The 15,270-nt window shown below is 43.3% G+C and overlaps 1 protein-coding gene across 1 annotated transcript in view; it reads left to right on the top strand.

Moving 5' to 3' along the window:
* The window catches only part of EP300 (E1A binding protein p300), a 71,381-nt gene that overhangs the window by 54,168 nt on the left and 1,943 nt on the right, over positions 1–15,270 (top strand). Inside the window, exons 21-31 of the mRNA XM_006775972.2 lie at positions 519–575; positions 1,136–1,213; positions 3,615–3,682; positions 4,764–4,914; positions 5,054–5,200; positions 5,781–5,894; positions 6,938–7,103; positions 8,260–8,424; positions 9,617–9,778; positions 13,078–13,359; positions 13,967–15,270. The exon at positions 13,967–15,270 is cut by the window's right edge and continues 1,943 nt beyond it. Coding sequence (XP_006776035.1) covers positions 519–575; positions 1,136–1,213; positions 3,615–3,682; positions 4,764–4,914; positions 5,054–5,200; positions 5,781–5,894; positions 6,938–7,103; positions 8,260–8,424; positions 9,617–9,778; positions 13,078–13,359; positions 13,967–15,270 — 2,694 coding nt within the window. The remainder of the gene's footprint in view (positions 1–518; positions 576–1,135; positions 1,214–3,614; positions 3,683–4,763; positions 4,915–5,053; positions 5,201–5,780; positions 5,895–6,937; positions 7,104–8,259; positions 8,425–9,616; positions 9,779–13,077; positions 13,360–13,966) is intronic.

Raw genomic sequence — 15,270 nt, 5'->3', positions numbered from 1 at the left:
GAATGCTGGGGACCTGAGAGTCTGCGTTAAGGTCCACTTGTGCTGCTGGTCTTCAGAGTAGCGAGGCCTCGAGCCATGTAGAGATGTACTGCTAGACAGTAACTAGTAGGAAACCGTTTAGATGTGGAAGTGCCCTCATTTTTGTGAAGAATCACCCCAATAGGCAGAGTTGGGCCCCCTGAAGTTTATCCTGGATGAAGAATGATAAGAGTGTTAGCTTCTGTGTTTGTGAGTCTGTCAGTGTGTGTGATGTGTCAGTTCCAGATGGTTGGGAGGCCATGTGAATATTTTTAAATAAATACTATAAGATAAGGAATTTTCACCTGTAAGACTAAAATATGTTTTCTTGATATTGACATTTTCTATTAATATAAAAAGTTATTTGACTAGACTTACCTGAAAAATGGACTTAAATAATCCACTTATCATATGAGATTTGTTCCTTGGGATAGAACGGTGGTCAGAATGCTCACCTTTCTACATCGCTTTTTCTCATTGTGTCCCTCTTCTCTCTTTAGTACAATAAATAAAGAACAGTTTTCCAAGAGAAAAAATGACACACTGGATCCTGAACTGTAAGTAGATTTCCTTGAATAGTCAGTACACTTTGATTTTCCTTTCTTCCCTTCATTTTCTTGGTTTGCATGGCCAGTGAGATGATTCTATATCCTTGGACTGAATCTATATACATAAAACTAATAACATAGATGGTAGAAATGTAGATGTTTACATTACAGTTAGTATTTTTTTTCATTTCACTAAAGCGACCAAATATATTGGTGTTGCATAGGCCCGAGGGAAGCACCAACCTACCTCTGCCCAGGGCCATGTGATCATCCCTGTTGTCCTCCACATTTTGAAACAAGCTCACAGGCCCTCCTTTGTGGTGAGGCCTTGCAGAGCGCTGGCATGTACCATTGTGGTGGGCATTCCTAGAGTGGCCGGGGCGGTGGCAGACTCGTTTGGAAGCTTAAGCAATAGGGATCATTCACATTTTACTGCCTTTCCAGTCACATTTTAAAATGTCACATTTAATTTCTTTGAAATTTGTTCTACCTGTAACAGTAAAGAGCTTTTAAAAACTTCTAAAAACTATTATTTCGAGCCTTTAGATATTTTGGCTTTTTTCTTCCAGGTTTGTTGAATGTACCGAGTGTGGAAGAAAGATGCATCAGATCTGTGTCCTTCATCATGAGATGATCTGGCCATCTGGGTGAGACACCAGTATTTTATCTAGACTCTTTCTTTATCATGAGTCTTAATGAGTTTTTGTTTTTGCAATTATATCTTCGAAGTTACTGTCTCTGAAAATTGTTCTTTGGATTGGGAAAAGCTAATTTAAACCCAGATTTAAAACATTAAATAACCTAGAATCAAAAAAATCATTATCTTGTTTGCATGCAGTTTTTTAATCCATATACAATTATTCTACTGGTTTTTATTTTAAACTAGAGGCCCAGTGCACAAAATTCATGCACGCGGGGTGGGGGTGTCCCTCAGCTCGGCCTGGGCGTTCTTGCAGTTCAGGAGCCCTGGGAGCGGGGAGTCCTCAGAGGATGTCCAATTGATGGCTTAGGCCCCCTGGGGAGAGGGCCTAAGCCTGCAGGCGGACATCCTTAGCGCTGCCACGGAGGCAGGAAAGGCTCCTGCCACCACTGCTACAATCGCCAGCGGTGAGCCCAGTTCAGAGTTTCTGACTGAGCGCACTCCCCCTGTGGGAGCACACTCACCACCAGGGGGCAGCTCCTGCATTGAGTGTCTGCCCCCTGGTGGTCAGTGCGCATTATAGCGACTGGTTGTTCTGCCATTTGGTCAATTTGCATATTAACCTTTTATTGTATAGGATTATTTTGTGATCTTTGGTTACATCAAAAGTAAGTGCTTTTTAAAGATTTATGAATAGAGGTAACAAGAAATCGCTAGCACCTGGAGTCTAGCAAGGAGGTGTTAGATGCAATTAAATTTACCAAGTTTTGAACGTTTGCTTATACTGCATTAGGAAAATTAGAAGATACAAGCCCTGACCAGTTTGGCTCAGTGGATAGAGCGTTGGCCTGCGGACTGAAAGGTCCCAGGTTCAGTTCTAGTCAAGGGCACGTACTTTGGTTGTGGGCACATCCCCAGTAGGGGGTGTGCAGGAGGCAGCTGATCGATGTTTCTCATCGATGGTTCTAACTCTCTGGCCCTCTCCCTTCCTCTCTGTAAAAAATTAATAAAATATTTTTTTTTAAAAAGATACAAATATAAGGGGTGCTAAGGGAACACCTCTTTTTCCCTTTTGAGAAAACATTACACTGAATAGTATATTAAATGGTGGCCCTGGTTAGGATTAGACTTAAACATCTTTTGGGAGGTTGGGCAATAAGGTTAATGGCTATAGTAATAAGGTACATAGCTGTTGTTCAGTGAAAGGCAGAGTTGCATAAAGTGACTAGATACAGACTTCAGTTAACTAGCTGTTCTTGGGCCACATGTTCTGTTTCTGAATATTCTGCATATATTTATCCAAGCTGCCCAGCGTCACTGGCTTCGATGTGGATTTTTTTGGACACTTAACCTGCTATTGCTATGGGCCACTTCTCACTCTCCAGTAGTGGGGCTGGTCCCCGCTCTGTCCAAGGGAAGGGGACGAGTGGCAGAGTCTGTGCATCAAGTGGCTTGTTAGGATGGGCTCTCTGTCTATACTGTCCTCTGCTCTTTCCTTGGATTATCGATGCTGGTTTGAAGGTCACAGGAAAGAGAAGGCTAACAAGTTTCCAGAAAATAGCTCAGGAAACTCATAGTTGATATTTATATTGCTTGTCTTTAGATAGGAATTTTTAGTGTTCTCCTTAATTACAGAGTGGGTGAGAATAATTAACAGATTGGCAGTGATTCCAGCAACTTCTGATAGTCAGCTAGCTGATGACCTCTCAGGGTTTTGTAAGAAATTCAGCTCAGGTACACATCCTATGTAACTGCAGGAACAAAAAGAATCTACATTTTGCCCTGGCCGGGTGGCTCAGTTAATTGGATATCGTTCCGTGTATCAGAAGGTCTCTGGTTCAATTTCCCATTCAGGAAATTTACCTGGTTTGATCCCTGTATGGGAGGCAACTTCTCTCTTTTTCTCTTTCTCTCCCTCTCCTTTCCTCTCTCTCTCTCTCTCTCTCTCTCTAATCAATTTTTTTAATTAAAAACAAAATCTCAGGTGAGGATTTTTTTAAAATGTAAATTTTAAATCTATTGGTACTTCTGAATGTACTCACTTAAATACCTATCAGAAGAAAATAGACTGATACCAAAATTTTGCCAAAAAAACCTAAATTCCTATCTTAATCTGTAATCCTTCATCATTTTCACATGTAAGGCAGTTTATCTGCCCTTCACATTTCTTCATGTCTTTTATTTTTCAATTAGGTTTTTCCTTTTTTGTGTGTGAATGGTATCCACAAGCTCTTCACATGTTGTTTGTATTAACTTTCTGTTGCATATTTAGAAACGTTTCTATTTCTCGCAAGTCATCTTTTGAATTTTAACTTTATACATACCAGTATATAAGCTAGATTATGTAGTATACATTACTTTAAATGTTTCTCTAAGTTTTGTAAGCAAAGTCTTGGTTTACATTTTAGGTTTGTCTGTGATGGCTGTTTAAAGAAAACTGCGCGAACTAGGAAAGAAAATAAGTTCTCTGCTAAAAGTAAGTTTCATTTTTACAGGTACAGCTTGGCAAAACTTCACTAAAGCACAGTTAAGAATAAACTATCTAAAATGAATGCTTTGTTTCAACCTTATTTAAAATATTTAACCAAATTAAAAATAAAACTTTTCTATACTGTATGTACTTAGAATTGAACTGCAGTGTACCTTTTGATGTGAAATTCGTTAGACCTAAGAAAAACATTTCAGGGATCAGGGTTTGTAAAATGGAGAATTTGTTTTCTTGTTTCTGCATTTCTCCATATTTGGACCATTTCTTAATGGGGGCCAGGTGTGAAAATATTTGGCCAGAATTGCTATCCCATGAGTGGTTCTCTAAGTTTTGTCCATACCATTAGTGGGGGCTGCTTTTAGACCTGTGACTTTTTCAATTGGGCGGGGGAGGGGGGGGTATCGTTTAAAAATTTTATACTATCAGTATTATCTTATCTTACAGTATTTGGTTTAGTTTCGTAAGTGCCTTTGCAATTCTTTGCTGACCTACAGGTCACTTTTATTCCTGCAAGGTTTCTCATAATATCCAACATTTTTAAAAATAATTTTTGTAGCGCTGTGGCCGTGTGGCTCAGTTGATGGGCGTCATCCTGTGCAGTGAGGGGGTTGCTGGTTTGATTCCCGGTCAGGGCATATGCCTGGGTTTCAGGTTCGGTCCCAGGTGGGGGTGTGTACAGGAGGCAACTGGTCAATGTCTCTCTGTCACATTGACATTTCTTTTTCTTGCTCTGAAATAAACTTTTTTGAAAATTAGTTTTGCAAATTGAGGCAAACTGCATATGGATATTTGGTCTTTTTTTTAACTTCTGAAATTATAAAGTTTTTCAAAATAAAAAGTTGGGAGAAATAACATTTAAAAAGTATTGACTACCATGCTTGCTTTAACTGCAATGCACTAAATTGGAATGGTTCAGACAAGACCAGCAGGGCCCCTGTGCAAGGATGAGTGCACATTCATGCAGTCTTCCGTGGGGGGAATGCTTTGAGTATTGACTACATTGCTTGCTTTTAACAGTAATGATTTTGCATCTTGGTTACTACTGAACTTTTAACTTCTACATTCCTAGGGTTGCCATCCACTAGGCTTGGCACCTTTCTAGAAAATCGTGTGAATGATTTTCTGAGGAGACAAAATCACCCTGAGTCAGGAGAAGTCACTGTTCGTGTCGTTCATGCTTCTGACAAAACTGTGGAAGTCAAACCAGGCATGAAAGCAAGGTATCTAGTAATTTACTTTTTTCTAGGAATTTAATTTTTTCTTCTCTTGTGGATCCACAATTGTTCATCCACAGTTACTATTGATGACTCTAATCTGAATAACATGTTGTGTTTTTTCCCTCCAATCTGAATTGTGTAGATTTGTGGATAATGGAGAGATGGCAGAATCCTTTCCCTATCGAACCAAAGCCCTCTTTGCCTTTGAAGAGATTGATGGTGTTGACTTGTGCTTCTTTGGCATGCATGTTCAGGAGTATGGCTCGGACTGCCCTCCACCCAATCAGAGGTAAGGTTTACTAGGGTGGAAGTTTGTAGTTAGATGAAAGGCAAAATGGGCAAAAGAACGTGTTTGATGTACTTGGTTTGGAAATGCAGATTCTCAAGTGTAGTATTGAAATGAAACCAAAAACACACAGTACTGCTCAATACTGCTTTTCTGTGGTCATAGAAATAAGGAAAGCGTTGTGAGTAGCAGCCTGGAATGGGAAACAAACACTACTTTTCAGAAAATGGGCTTAAATCTAGATAGGACTTTGCTGAGAGGTATGCGAATGAGTGTCATGCAGATCAGGTAGCAATATGGCTTAGAATTTGTTTCCAAAATAGTATAAAGGCCAGAATAAGAATGCTGCCAGAATACATTTGGATCCATAAATATTGGTTGATACACTATGTTTCAGGCACTACTGGGTGCTGAGATTATAATAGAGCCTTAGGCTCACTAAGCTCCCCTAGAGGGACAATAATAATACCATGTTGACAAGGTGAGCTTTAAAAAACACGGAGAGAGAATATGTATTTTTAGCCGCATTGGTAAGAAATCATGTGATGACCTGACTTGGTTTCTTTCTCCCCACTTGTTACAGGAGAGTATACATATCATACCTCGACAGTGTTCACTTTTTCCGCCCGAAATGCTTGAGGACTGCAGTCTATTATGAAATCCTAATTGGATATTTAGAATATGTCAAGAAACTAGGGTAAGCGTATTAATAACAAATGGCATTTTTAAAAAGTGGTTTAAATTAATTACCACTGTGGTATTGTGGTAAGATATAAATGGAAACATACAAATATATGACTTTTTGCCCTTTTTTCTCAGCTTTGGTTTTTATCTAATAGAATTGGAACCTCACTTTTGCTGGAGAGCTTTGATGTTACGCCCATCCCAGATTAGTTTTATTTTGTCCAGTTAAGCTGTTTGGTACAGTTTTATTTCAGAGTTGATTGCTACTCATTTAGGATCAGAATCTTAACATTTGCATTGATCCTTTTACACCTAAGAATCAAAAACAAAGGTCTGGAGATAAAAATTGTCAGACTGGTTCCTTACACCTCACCTTGCAGGCTGTTCTCAACTTGCATTTTGTTTAGCTTTCTTATCGAAATGGATCTGTTTCCCTTTGCATTGTAGCTTTCCTTTGATTTTTTTTTAATAATTTTTATTTCTTGAAGTATTACAAAGAGCATTACATATGTCTCCTTTTTCCCCCCCTTGACATTCCCCCGGCCCTACCCCCTAGTGTCTTGTGTCCATTGGTTATTCTTATATGCATGCATATAAGTCCTTCCGTTGATCTCTTAATCGCGCCCCCCCCCCCAAAAAAAAAAAAAAACCCTCCCCAGGCTTCCCACTGTAGTTTGACAGTCTGTTCAGTGCTGCTCTGCCTCTGCATCTACCCCTGTTCATCAATCTATACTGGTTCCCATTATCTGTCCCGACCTCACCGGGGCCGTTTCGGCCTCATTTGATTTTTAAATGCAAATTTGGGGTTTTGGGATCCCCCAAGAACTACCCTCTGTGAAACCTCTAAGAAGCACTAGGCAATGTGAGCTCCATTGTTACTGCTGTGGGTTATGCTAGTTCTGGCCTAAGAACTTTGACCTAATGCTGGATTATATACTTTGTAGTGTCTTGAGGGCGAATCATTGGTTTCCCTTTTGACTTCACTGTGTAGTTTAGTGTGTCATTCTTCCCAGAATGATCATTTCTCTTGAATGTTCCTTCTCTTTGTATTGTTAGTTATACAACAGGGCATATTTGGGCATGTCCCCCAAGTGAAGGAGACGACTATATTTTCCATTGCCATCCGCCTGACCAGAAGATACCCAAGCCCAAGCGACTACAGGAGTGGTACAAAAAGATGCTTGACAAGTCTGTGTCGGAGCGAATTGTCCATGACTACAAGGTCAGGAGGGGTGGGGGAGTGATAGAAGAGGAAAGTCACTAATCCTGCTGCTCCGTATTGTCAATTAACTGTCTTAAAAAGCTTCTGTGTGTTCTCCCTCTTCCAAGTAACTTAAAAAATTATGCTATTTTGTAGTGTTTTTATTTTGCTTGGATTATTAAGATGACTTATATCTGGCAAAATGTTTAAAAACTGTTAAATCTTGTCAGTTGAATATATCAGTGTTTAATATTCTCTTTTCTAGAGTCAAACTTTTTCAAAGTAAGAGAAACAAGAGTCTTAAATCAACAAATTTCTGTTTTAAAGATTTGACTGAGAATGTATTCTTAATAGCCATTTGTTAATAATAGGCTCTCTCAAAATAAGAACTTGTACTGAATTTCGTACCTGTTTTTACTCTTGGGGAGGAAATCATTAGCTGGGTATTTTCCCAGCAGCACAACAGAACCTCTGTAGCCATTCAGTTCCTGGTATTTGTGTTGAACATACGCTCAGTGAAAGCTGCTAGAACTCCCAAGGACAGGTCTGAGGCAGGCGTGCCTCACATGGCGCTGCCTTTGTCATCAGGAGTGGTCAAAGCCATGTGTAAATGATGCCTCTGCCATTGTTCCTGGCAGGGTATTTACCACTTGGCTATGTAAAGACAGATAATCTTCCTGCCTTTGTGGGTAGAGGAAAAGAAAACCAGAAATACTAACTTGAAATAGCCCTTTACTATTTATGACACTAAATGTCTTCCTGGGCATGGTGCTTAAATTTTAAAAAAAATCCCTGCCATCATTTTAGAAGACCTTTTTTGGTAATCCTAACCAAAGGGTGTTTTTTCTACTGTTTTGTTGTTGTTGTTTTTAAAGAATGAGGGGATGGGGGAGGGAGGGAGAGAGAAACATCGATGTGATTGGTTGCCTCCCACATGCACCCCTCCCCAGGGCCGGGGATTGAACCTACAACCCAGGTACAGGCCCTTGACTGGGGATCAAACCCATGACCCTTGAGTGCACAGGCAGACACTCACCACTAAACTACACAACCAGGACTAGAAGACATTTTAATCTTTGGTGTTTTGTATGTGCATTAGCTGTGACTGCTTTTGTATAATACATGCCTTTGTAAAATATATATATAAATTTCATTTTGTGCATGGGTATTTTCACAGGATATTTTTAAACAAGCTACTGAAGATCGGTTAACAAGTGCAAAGGAATTGCCCTACTTTGAAGGTGATTTCTGGCCCAATGTTCTGGAAGAGAGCATTAAGGAACTGGAACAGGAGGAAGAAGAGAGGAAGCGAGAGGAAAACACCAGTAATGAAAGCACAGATGTAAGGGCTTTTCATTTTCCTTTCCAACTTGTACCTTGATTCTCATCTATAAACCAGAAGTGTGCGTAAACTTTCAACTTGGTCTTACAGCTCTCAGGTGTGAAAGAGCTCTTTAATTTTTGTTTGTCTTTGTTAATCCTCACTGGAGGTTATTTTTAGAGAGTGGGAGGGAACTGGGGGAGAGAGACATCAACGTGAGAGAGCCACATCAATTGGTTGCCTCCCCAACAAGGGCAGGGAACCTGCAACCCAGTAGGTACCCTTGACTGGAATCAATCCCATGACCCTTTGATCCGGGGCCAATACTCTATCCATTGAACAACACTGGCCAGGGCCTGGAAGACCTCTTTAAATTGGGCAAGAAATACTGGCCAAGTTACCGAGGTTCCGTTTCTGTGGTTTTAGACCTTAGCATGAGACCCCTTTGTCAATGGAATCTCGGATTTCCAGGATGGAAGCTGATCATGGAAACGGAAAGGAAATCTTGAATAACGGACACAAAATTAAAAGGGGGTTGGTAAACTTCAGTTTCAAAGTCCAGATTATGAGTATTTGGGGCCATGTATTGTCTCTGATGCTTTTTTTTTCCATTTCATAACAAAACAGGCCTGACCACAGTTTACTAGTCCCCTGTGTACAGAGCCTGGTTTTGTAGGAGGATCATCTGAGGAGCTCTTCCAGTCTGTTTACTCATAGCCTGTCTAGAATTGCCCTCGTTTAGTTTGGCCTTCTAAAGTCATCCTTAAATAGTCTGCAGAACTCTTTACAGCCTTATTATTTAAATTCATTGATTGAATGTTTGTTAAGAGTTTTTTTCAAGTAGGTCCATAAAATTCTAGAATGTGAGTATAAGGCAGTGAGTCCAGGTCCTTGGCTCACCACTTCCATGCACCCTTCACTGCCCCACACTGTGTCGCTACTTGTTTCCTATTCTCAATTCTGAGAGAGGATTGCTGGATCTGAAGGGTCTCCAAACTAGGGCTCTCCTGGTCAAAAGCTAAGATTGCCATAATGAAGGGTCTCATGAAAGAAAATGTTTGCTGTAAATAACAACTTAAAAACAGAGTACAGAGCATTTGGTGGAAGACATAATATGATCTCGTTTCAAAGAAAGGAATCTTTTTTACCATTATTCCAATCACTTCTTAACAAAACATTAACATTTTCTTGTCTCCTTTCTGCTATCCTGCAGGTGACAAAGGGAGACAGCAAAAATGCTAAAAAGAAGAATAATAAGAAAACCAGCAAAAACAAGAGCAGCCTGAGTAGAGGCAATAAGAAGAAGCCAGGCATGCCCAATGTATCCAACGACCTCTCGCAGAAACTGTATGCTACCATGGAGAAACACAAAGAGGTAAGATGGTGCCTCCAAGAATAGGAAAAAAGCAGGGCAGGACTTCTAAAACAACTGCCCACCATGGTTGGCAAGTACGATGTGAGCCCCAGATTGGAAATTTAGAACAAAGAAGTCATTTGAATTAGGAGGAAGGGACGGGGGGATGGCTAGGGTGTGTGATACGAACAGGAAAATGATGCTTTGAGTTGCAGCTGCCATAAATCTAGATGGTGTTGGATTATGTCTTACACGATCATGTGTTGCCTACTGACGTTTGGCCAGTGGTGGACTGCATCTACAATGGTGGTCCCATAGATAATGAAGTTGAAAAATTCCTGTCACCTAGCAACATCACAGCTGGTGTAATGTCATAGCGCAACATTGCTCACGTTTATGGTGATGTGGTGTAAACAAACCTACAGTGCTGCCAGGCGCATAGAAGTATAGCAAGGACACTATTACTTCCACATAATGATGCACTTCTTAGAACATATCCCAGTTGTAAGGTGGAACATGACAATGGGTTTGAAAGCATCGTTTATCTTGTTGGTGCACCATTGTTCAGGAGATTCTCTTAAACCAAGTTCCTTAGAACACCACTGGAATGGGACTTTGGCCAAAAAATGAATCAAAGCGTTGACTGTTGACCTTCCTGAAAGTGAATTGGGAGGTGGAGAGAATTGAAGAAGAAAAGTTAAACTTTCATAAATATACTTGTAACTTCTTAGAAAAGTTAAAACTTCGGAATTATTTCATCATTTAAATTACCTATTTGTTGTAGGGTGTGTTAGGGTTCTCTTTCCTTTCAGCGGCATCATTGGTGAGAGGAGAAATCTTAAAGGGTAACTCATGTCAGATTTTTAATGTCACAGTTCAACTCTATTCAGACATCATAATCAAGTTCTTATAGGAAGTGGCTAGTTATGTGGGGAGGGAACTGAAGGCTGGAGTTTAAATATGGAATTACAACCAAATTAATTAAGCAAACTCCAAGAGAGAAGTGGTTATGGCAGAACCCTTCTTTAGAGAGTTACTTATTGTAGTGGTATTGACCTATACAGCTTTTGAAAGCATCTTTTCCCATACACCACTACTCTACCCCCAATGCCTCTTTATAGGACCAGTCGACCGATCACTGTGATGATGCACTGACCACCAGGGAGCAGATGCTCAATGCAGGAACTGCCTGCCCCCTGGTGGTCAGTGCACTCCCACAGCTAACCTCCCACCGCCAGCCAACCTCCCGGGTCCCTTACCCCAGCGCGCCAGCCTGATCATTCCAATCAGGGCCTACCGGCCAACCTCCTGCGGTCCCTCTCCCCAGTCAGCAGGCCAGCCAGCCCTATCGGCCCCAATGAACCCTGATCATCGAGGGACCCACCCATGCACGAAATCGTGCACCAGGCCTCTAGTGTGTGTGTGTGTGTATATATATATATATAATTTTCTTTTATTGATTTCAAGAGAGGGAGAGAGATAGAAACATCAACAATGAGAAACACTGATTGGCTGCCTCCTGCATTCCCTCTACTGGCGTTCAAGGCTGCAACCCTAGCATATGCCCTGACTGGGAATCAAACCGTGCCCTTCTGATTCATAGGTCAGTGCTCAACCACTGAATCACACCAGCTGGACCCCCATGCTTTCTTTGTTGAAGCCTAAAGAAGTGAGGTCAGCAGGCTAGCCTGCAGTGATGGAGGATGATACCACTGCCTCAGCCATGCTAATGAAACGGGAGAATTTCTTACTTCTAATGGGTGCCTTTCTGAGATGATAATTAGCTATTTAGAGCAATATGTAGTGTCACAAAATTCTAATATAACAGAGCAACTGGAAAAGGTCCTGTTGTGATTTGACTTAGATTGAACAAGTCTGGAACGTGTCCACTATTTAAGATGTAGGTAGTAGTAGTCACCTGTTAGGAATTAAAATCTAAGGTGGTCAATTCAGGTTAAATTCCAGTACTGTCTTAGCTATAGAGTGGCGTACAATGGAATCAATCATGGTTGTTATTAGAGGGTTGGCCATGGTGCAGATTTCCTAGGGAGTCACCAGCTGGTTTTTGTTCGCCTCTATTTTGAATGGGTTAGGCATTCCCCACTTGTTAGAGTCAGTGTTTTCCTCTGTGTCACGTTTTCAAATGCTCTTTCTTGCTTTATGAGTGCTTCCTGTGAGCCACAATCTTAAACCCAATATTACACAGTCAAACACCCATCACAGTCCTCCCTTTATGCTTTTAACTTCTGGCATCTGGTATTTGCCTCTACTCAGTGTGTGTTCTCTTCTCCTGTGTATCTTACCTGAAATGACTTGTTTTATGCAGACATGGCTTCCCAAGCTTATTGTGAGGCTCCCTGCTAGTTTGCACAGGCTTTAGTCTCTGGAAAACTGGCACAGCACAGAGGGCAGTACAGCACCTGCTCACAGCATCCTGGTCTCAGGAAGGTACCATTTTACTTTCATTAGGTTAATAAGAATTTATAGTTTATATACTAATTAACTTCAAACATATATACCAGCTTCTTATGGCAGCCTTTCCACTAATGGTAATGAGAATTAATGGGTGCTGTGTGTTTTCTAACTTCCATGAGCAAAACATTTGCTGCTGCTACAGCAAGGAATAAGATTTTGCTTTGTTTATCTTTCCCACCCCCATCAACATTTTTGTTGTTTCAAACTTACAGGAAAGTTCCATAAAGGACCTCCTCCCACACCCTTCACTTAGAGTCACCAATTATTAACATTTTGCTACATTTCCTTTATCTCTATTTCAGCAAGCATCTTCTAAAAAAGACCACCTCTGCCTGGCCAAGCGATGGTTTCGTACTCAGTGTCACTACATAATGTCTGGCCCTTCTGTGATCCAGTTCAGGAGTATGTTGAGCTGCGATGCCTTAGCTCCCAGCCTTATTTTCTTTCATGACATGAGCATTTGGTTGAAGTGCGCAGGCCAATTGTTTTGTAAAGTTTCTTTTTTTTTCTCGTGATTAGATTCAGATTAAACCATGGGGTTGCATCTTAAAAGTAGACTTTTCTGAGGTGAAATGTCCACTGTACATGTACTGTACCTGACCTGTTTGTCCTTTATTTTAAAGAAATTATTGAATAAGGTAGAAAAGATCAAGTGTAGATTGTAGGCCCATTGTAGACAATCTCAGAGAAAGACCAGAGACATGTGAAGCAGGAGGGGGCAGTATCACTGACTCAGTGTTCATCGGCCTCACGGGGTCCAGTCTGGCTCACCTGTCTGCTGTTACTGACCCAGCGCTATGCGGTGCTCTAGTTCCAGAGTCAGAATGAGATCATCTGTTTTGCAGGTTTTCTTTGTCATCCGTCTCATCGCCGGCCCTGCCGCCAACTCCCTGCCTCCCATCATTGATCCTGACCCCCTCATCCCCTGCGACCTGATGGATGGGCGGGATGCCTTTCTCACCCTCGCCAGGGACAAGCACCTGGAGTTCTCATCCCTCCGGAGAGCGCAGTGGTCCACCATGTGCATGCTGGTGGAGCTGCACACCCAGAGCCAGGACCGCTTTGTCTACACCTGCAACGAGTGCAAGCACCACGTGGAGACGCGCTGGCACTGCACCGTCTGCGAGGTGGGTTCCGGGGCCTGGCCTTCACGTTTGAGTGATAGAATGAAAGGGGTTTTTGAGCTCGAGCAGAATATGTAAAACTAGAGGCCCATGCACCAGTGGGGTCCCTCAGCCTAGCCTGCGGGATCAGGCCAGAACCGGTTCTCTGACATCCCTTAAGGCAGTGGTCGGCAAACTCATTAGTCAGCAGAACTAAGTATCAACCGTACAACAATTGAAATTTCTTTTGAGAGCCAAATTTCTTAAACTGTATAGGTAGGTACATTGTTATTAACTTAATTAGGGTGCTCCTAAGACTTAGGAAGAGCCACACTCAAGGGGCCAAAGAGCTGCATGTGGCTCGCAAGCCGCAGTTTGCCGACCACGGCCTTAAAGGGTCCCAGATTACAAGAGGGTGGTTCTTGGGTGACACACAGCAAAATCAGGCTCCCTCCTCTCTGGTTCTGGGTGTGTCAGAACCGCAGCTGCCAAGTCACCACAGCTCAGCAGCTCCTGCATTGACCATCTGCACCCTGGTGGTCAGTGCACATCACAGCTACCGGTTAAACGGTCGCTTAGGCTTTTATACATATAGATGCTGTTGACCTTACACCTGTGTTTTCCCCACCAGGATTATGATTTGTGTATCACCTGCTATAACACTAAAAACCATGACCACAAAATGGAGAAACTAGGTCTCGGCTTAGATGATGAGAGCAACAACCAGCAGGCTGCGGCCACCCAGAGCCCAGGAGACTCTCGCCGCCTGAGCATCCAGCGCTGCATCCAGTCTCTGGTCCACGCCTGCCAGTGCCGAAATGCCAACTGTTCCCTGCCCTCCTGCCAGAAGATGAAGCGGGTCGTGCAGCACACCAAGGGTTGCAAACGGAAAACCAATGGAGGCTGCCCCATCTGCAAGCAGCTCATTGCCCTCTGCTGCTACCATGCCAAGCACTGCCAGGAGAACAAGTGCCCTGTGCCGTTCTGCCTGAACATCAAGCAAAAGCTCCGGCAGCAGCAGCTGCAGCACCGGCTCCAGCAGGCCCAGATGCTCCGCAGGAGGATGGCCAGCATGCAGCGGACGGGTGTGGTGGGACAGCAGCAGGGCCTGCCCTCCCCAACTCCTGCCACTCCAACCACGCCGACCAGCCAACAGCCCACCACCCCGCAGACACCCCAACCTCAGCCCCCTTCCCAGCCTCAACCCACCCCTCCCAACAGCATGCCACCCTACCTGCCCAGGACTCAAGCTGCTGGCCCTGTGTCCCAGGGTAAAGCGCCTGGCCAGGTGACCCCTCCAACCCCCCCTCAGACGGTTCAGCCACCCCTCCCAGGGCCCCCGCCTGCAGCAGTGGAAATAGCAATGCAGATTCAGAGGGCAGCTGAGACGCAGCGCCAGATGGCCCATGTGCAGATTTTTCAAAGGCCAATGCAGCACCAGATGCCCCCCATGGCCCCCATGGCCCCCATGGGTATGAACCCACCTCCCATGGCCAGAGGTCCCAGTGGACATTTGGAGCCAGGGATGGGGCCCACTGGGATGCAACAACAGCCACCATGGGCCCAAGGAGGATTGCCTCAGCCCCAACAACTACAGTCCGGGATGCCAAGGCCTGCCATGATGTCAGTGGCCCAACATGGTCAGCCCTTGAACATGGCTCCCCAACCAGGATTGGGCCAGGTCGGTGTGAGCCCTCTCAAACCAGGCACTGTGTCTCAACAAGCCTTACAAAACCTTTTGCGGACTCTCAGGTCTCCCAGCTCTCCCCTCCAGCAGCAACAGGTGCTTAGTATCCTTCACGCCAACCCCCAGCTGTTGGCTGCATTCATCAAGCAGCGGGCTGCCAAGTACGCCAACTCTAATCCGCAAAACCTCCCTGGGCAGCCTGGCATGCCCCAGGGCCAGCCAGGGCTGCAGCCCCCTGCCATGCCTGT

The sequence above is a fragment of the Myotis davidii genome, unplaced genomic scaffold, assembly GCF_000327345.1.
Source record: "Myotis davidii unplaced genomic scaffold, ASM32734v1 scaffold428, whole genome shotgun sequence".
NCBI lineage: Eukaryota > Metazoa > Chordata > Mammalia > Chiroptera > Vespertilionidae > Myotis > Myotis davidii.
Note: the sequence above shows the minus strand (reverse complement) of the source record. Positions and strands in the feature narration are given on the sequence as shown.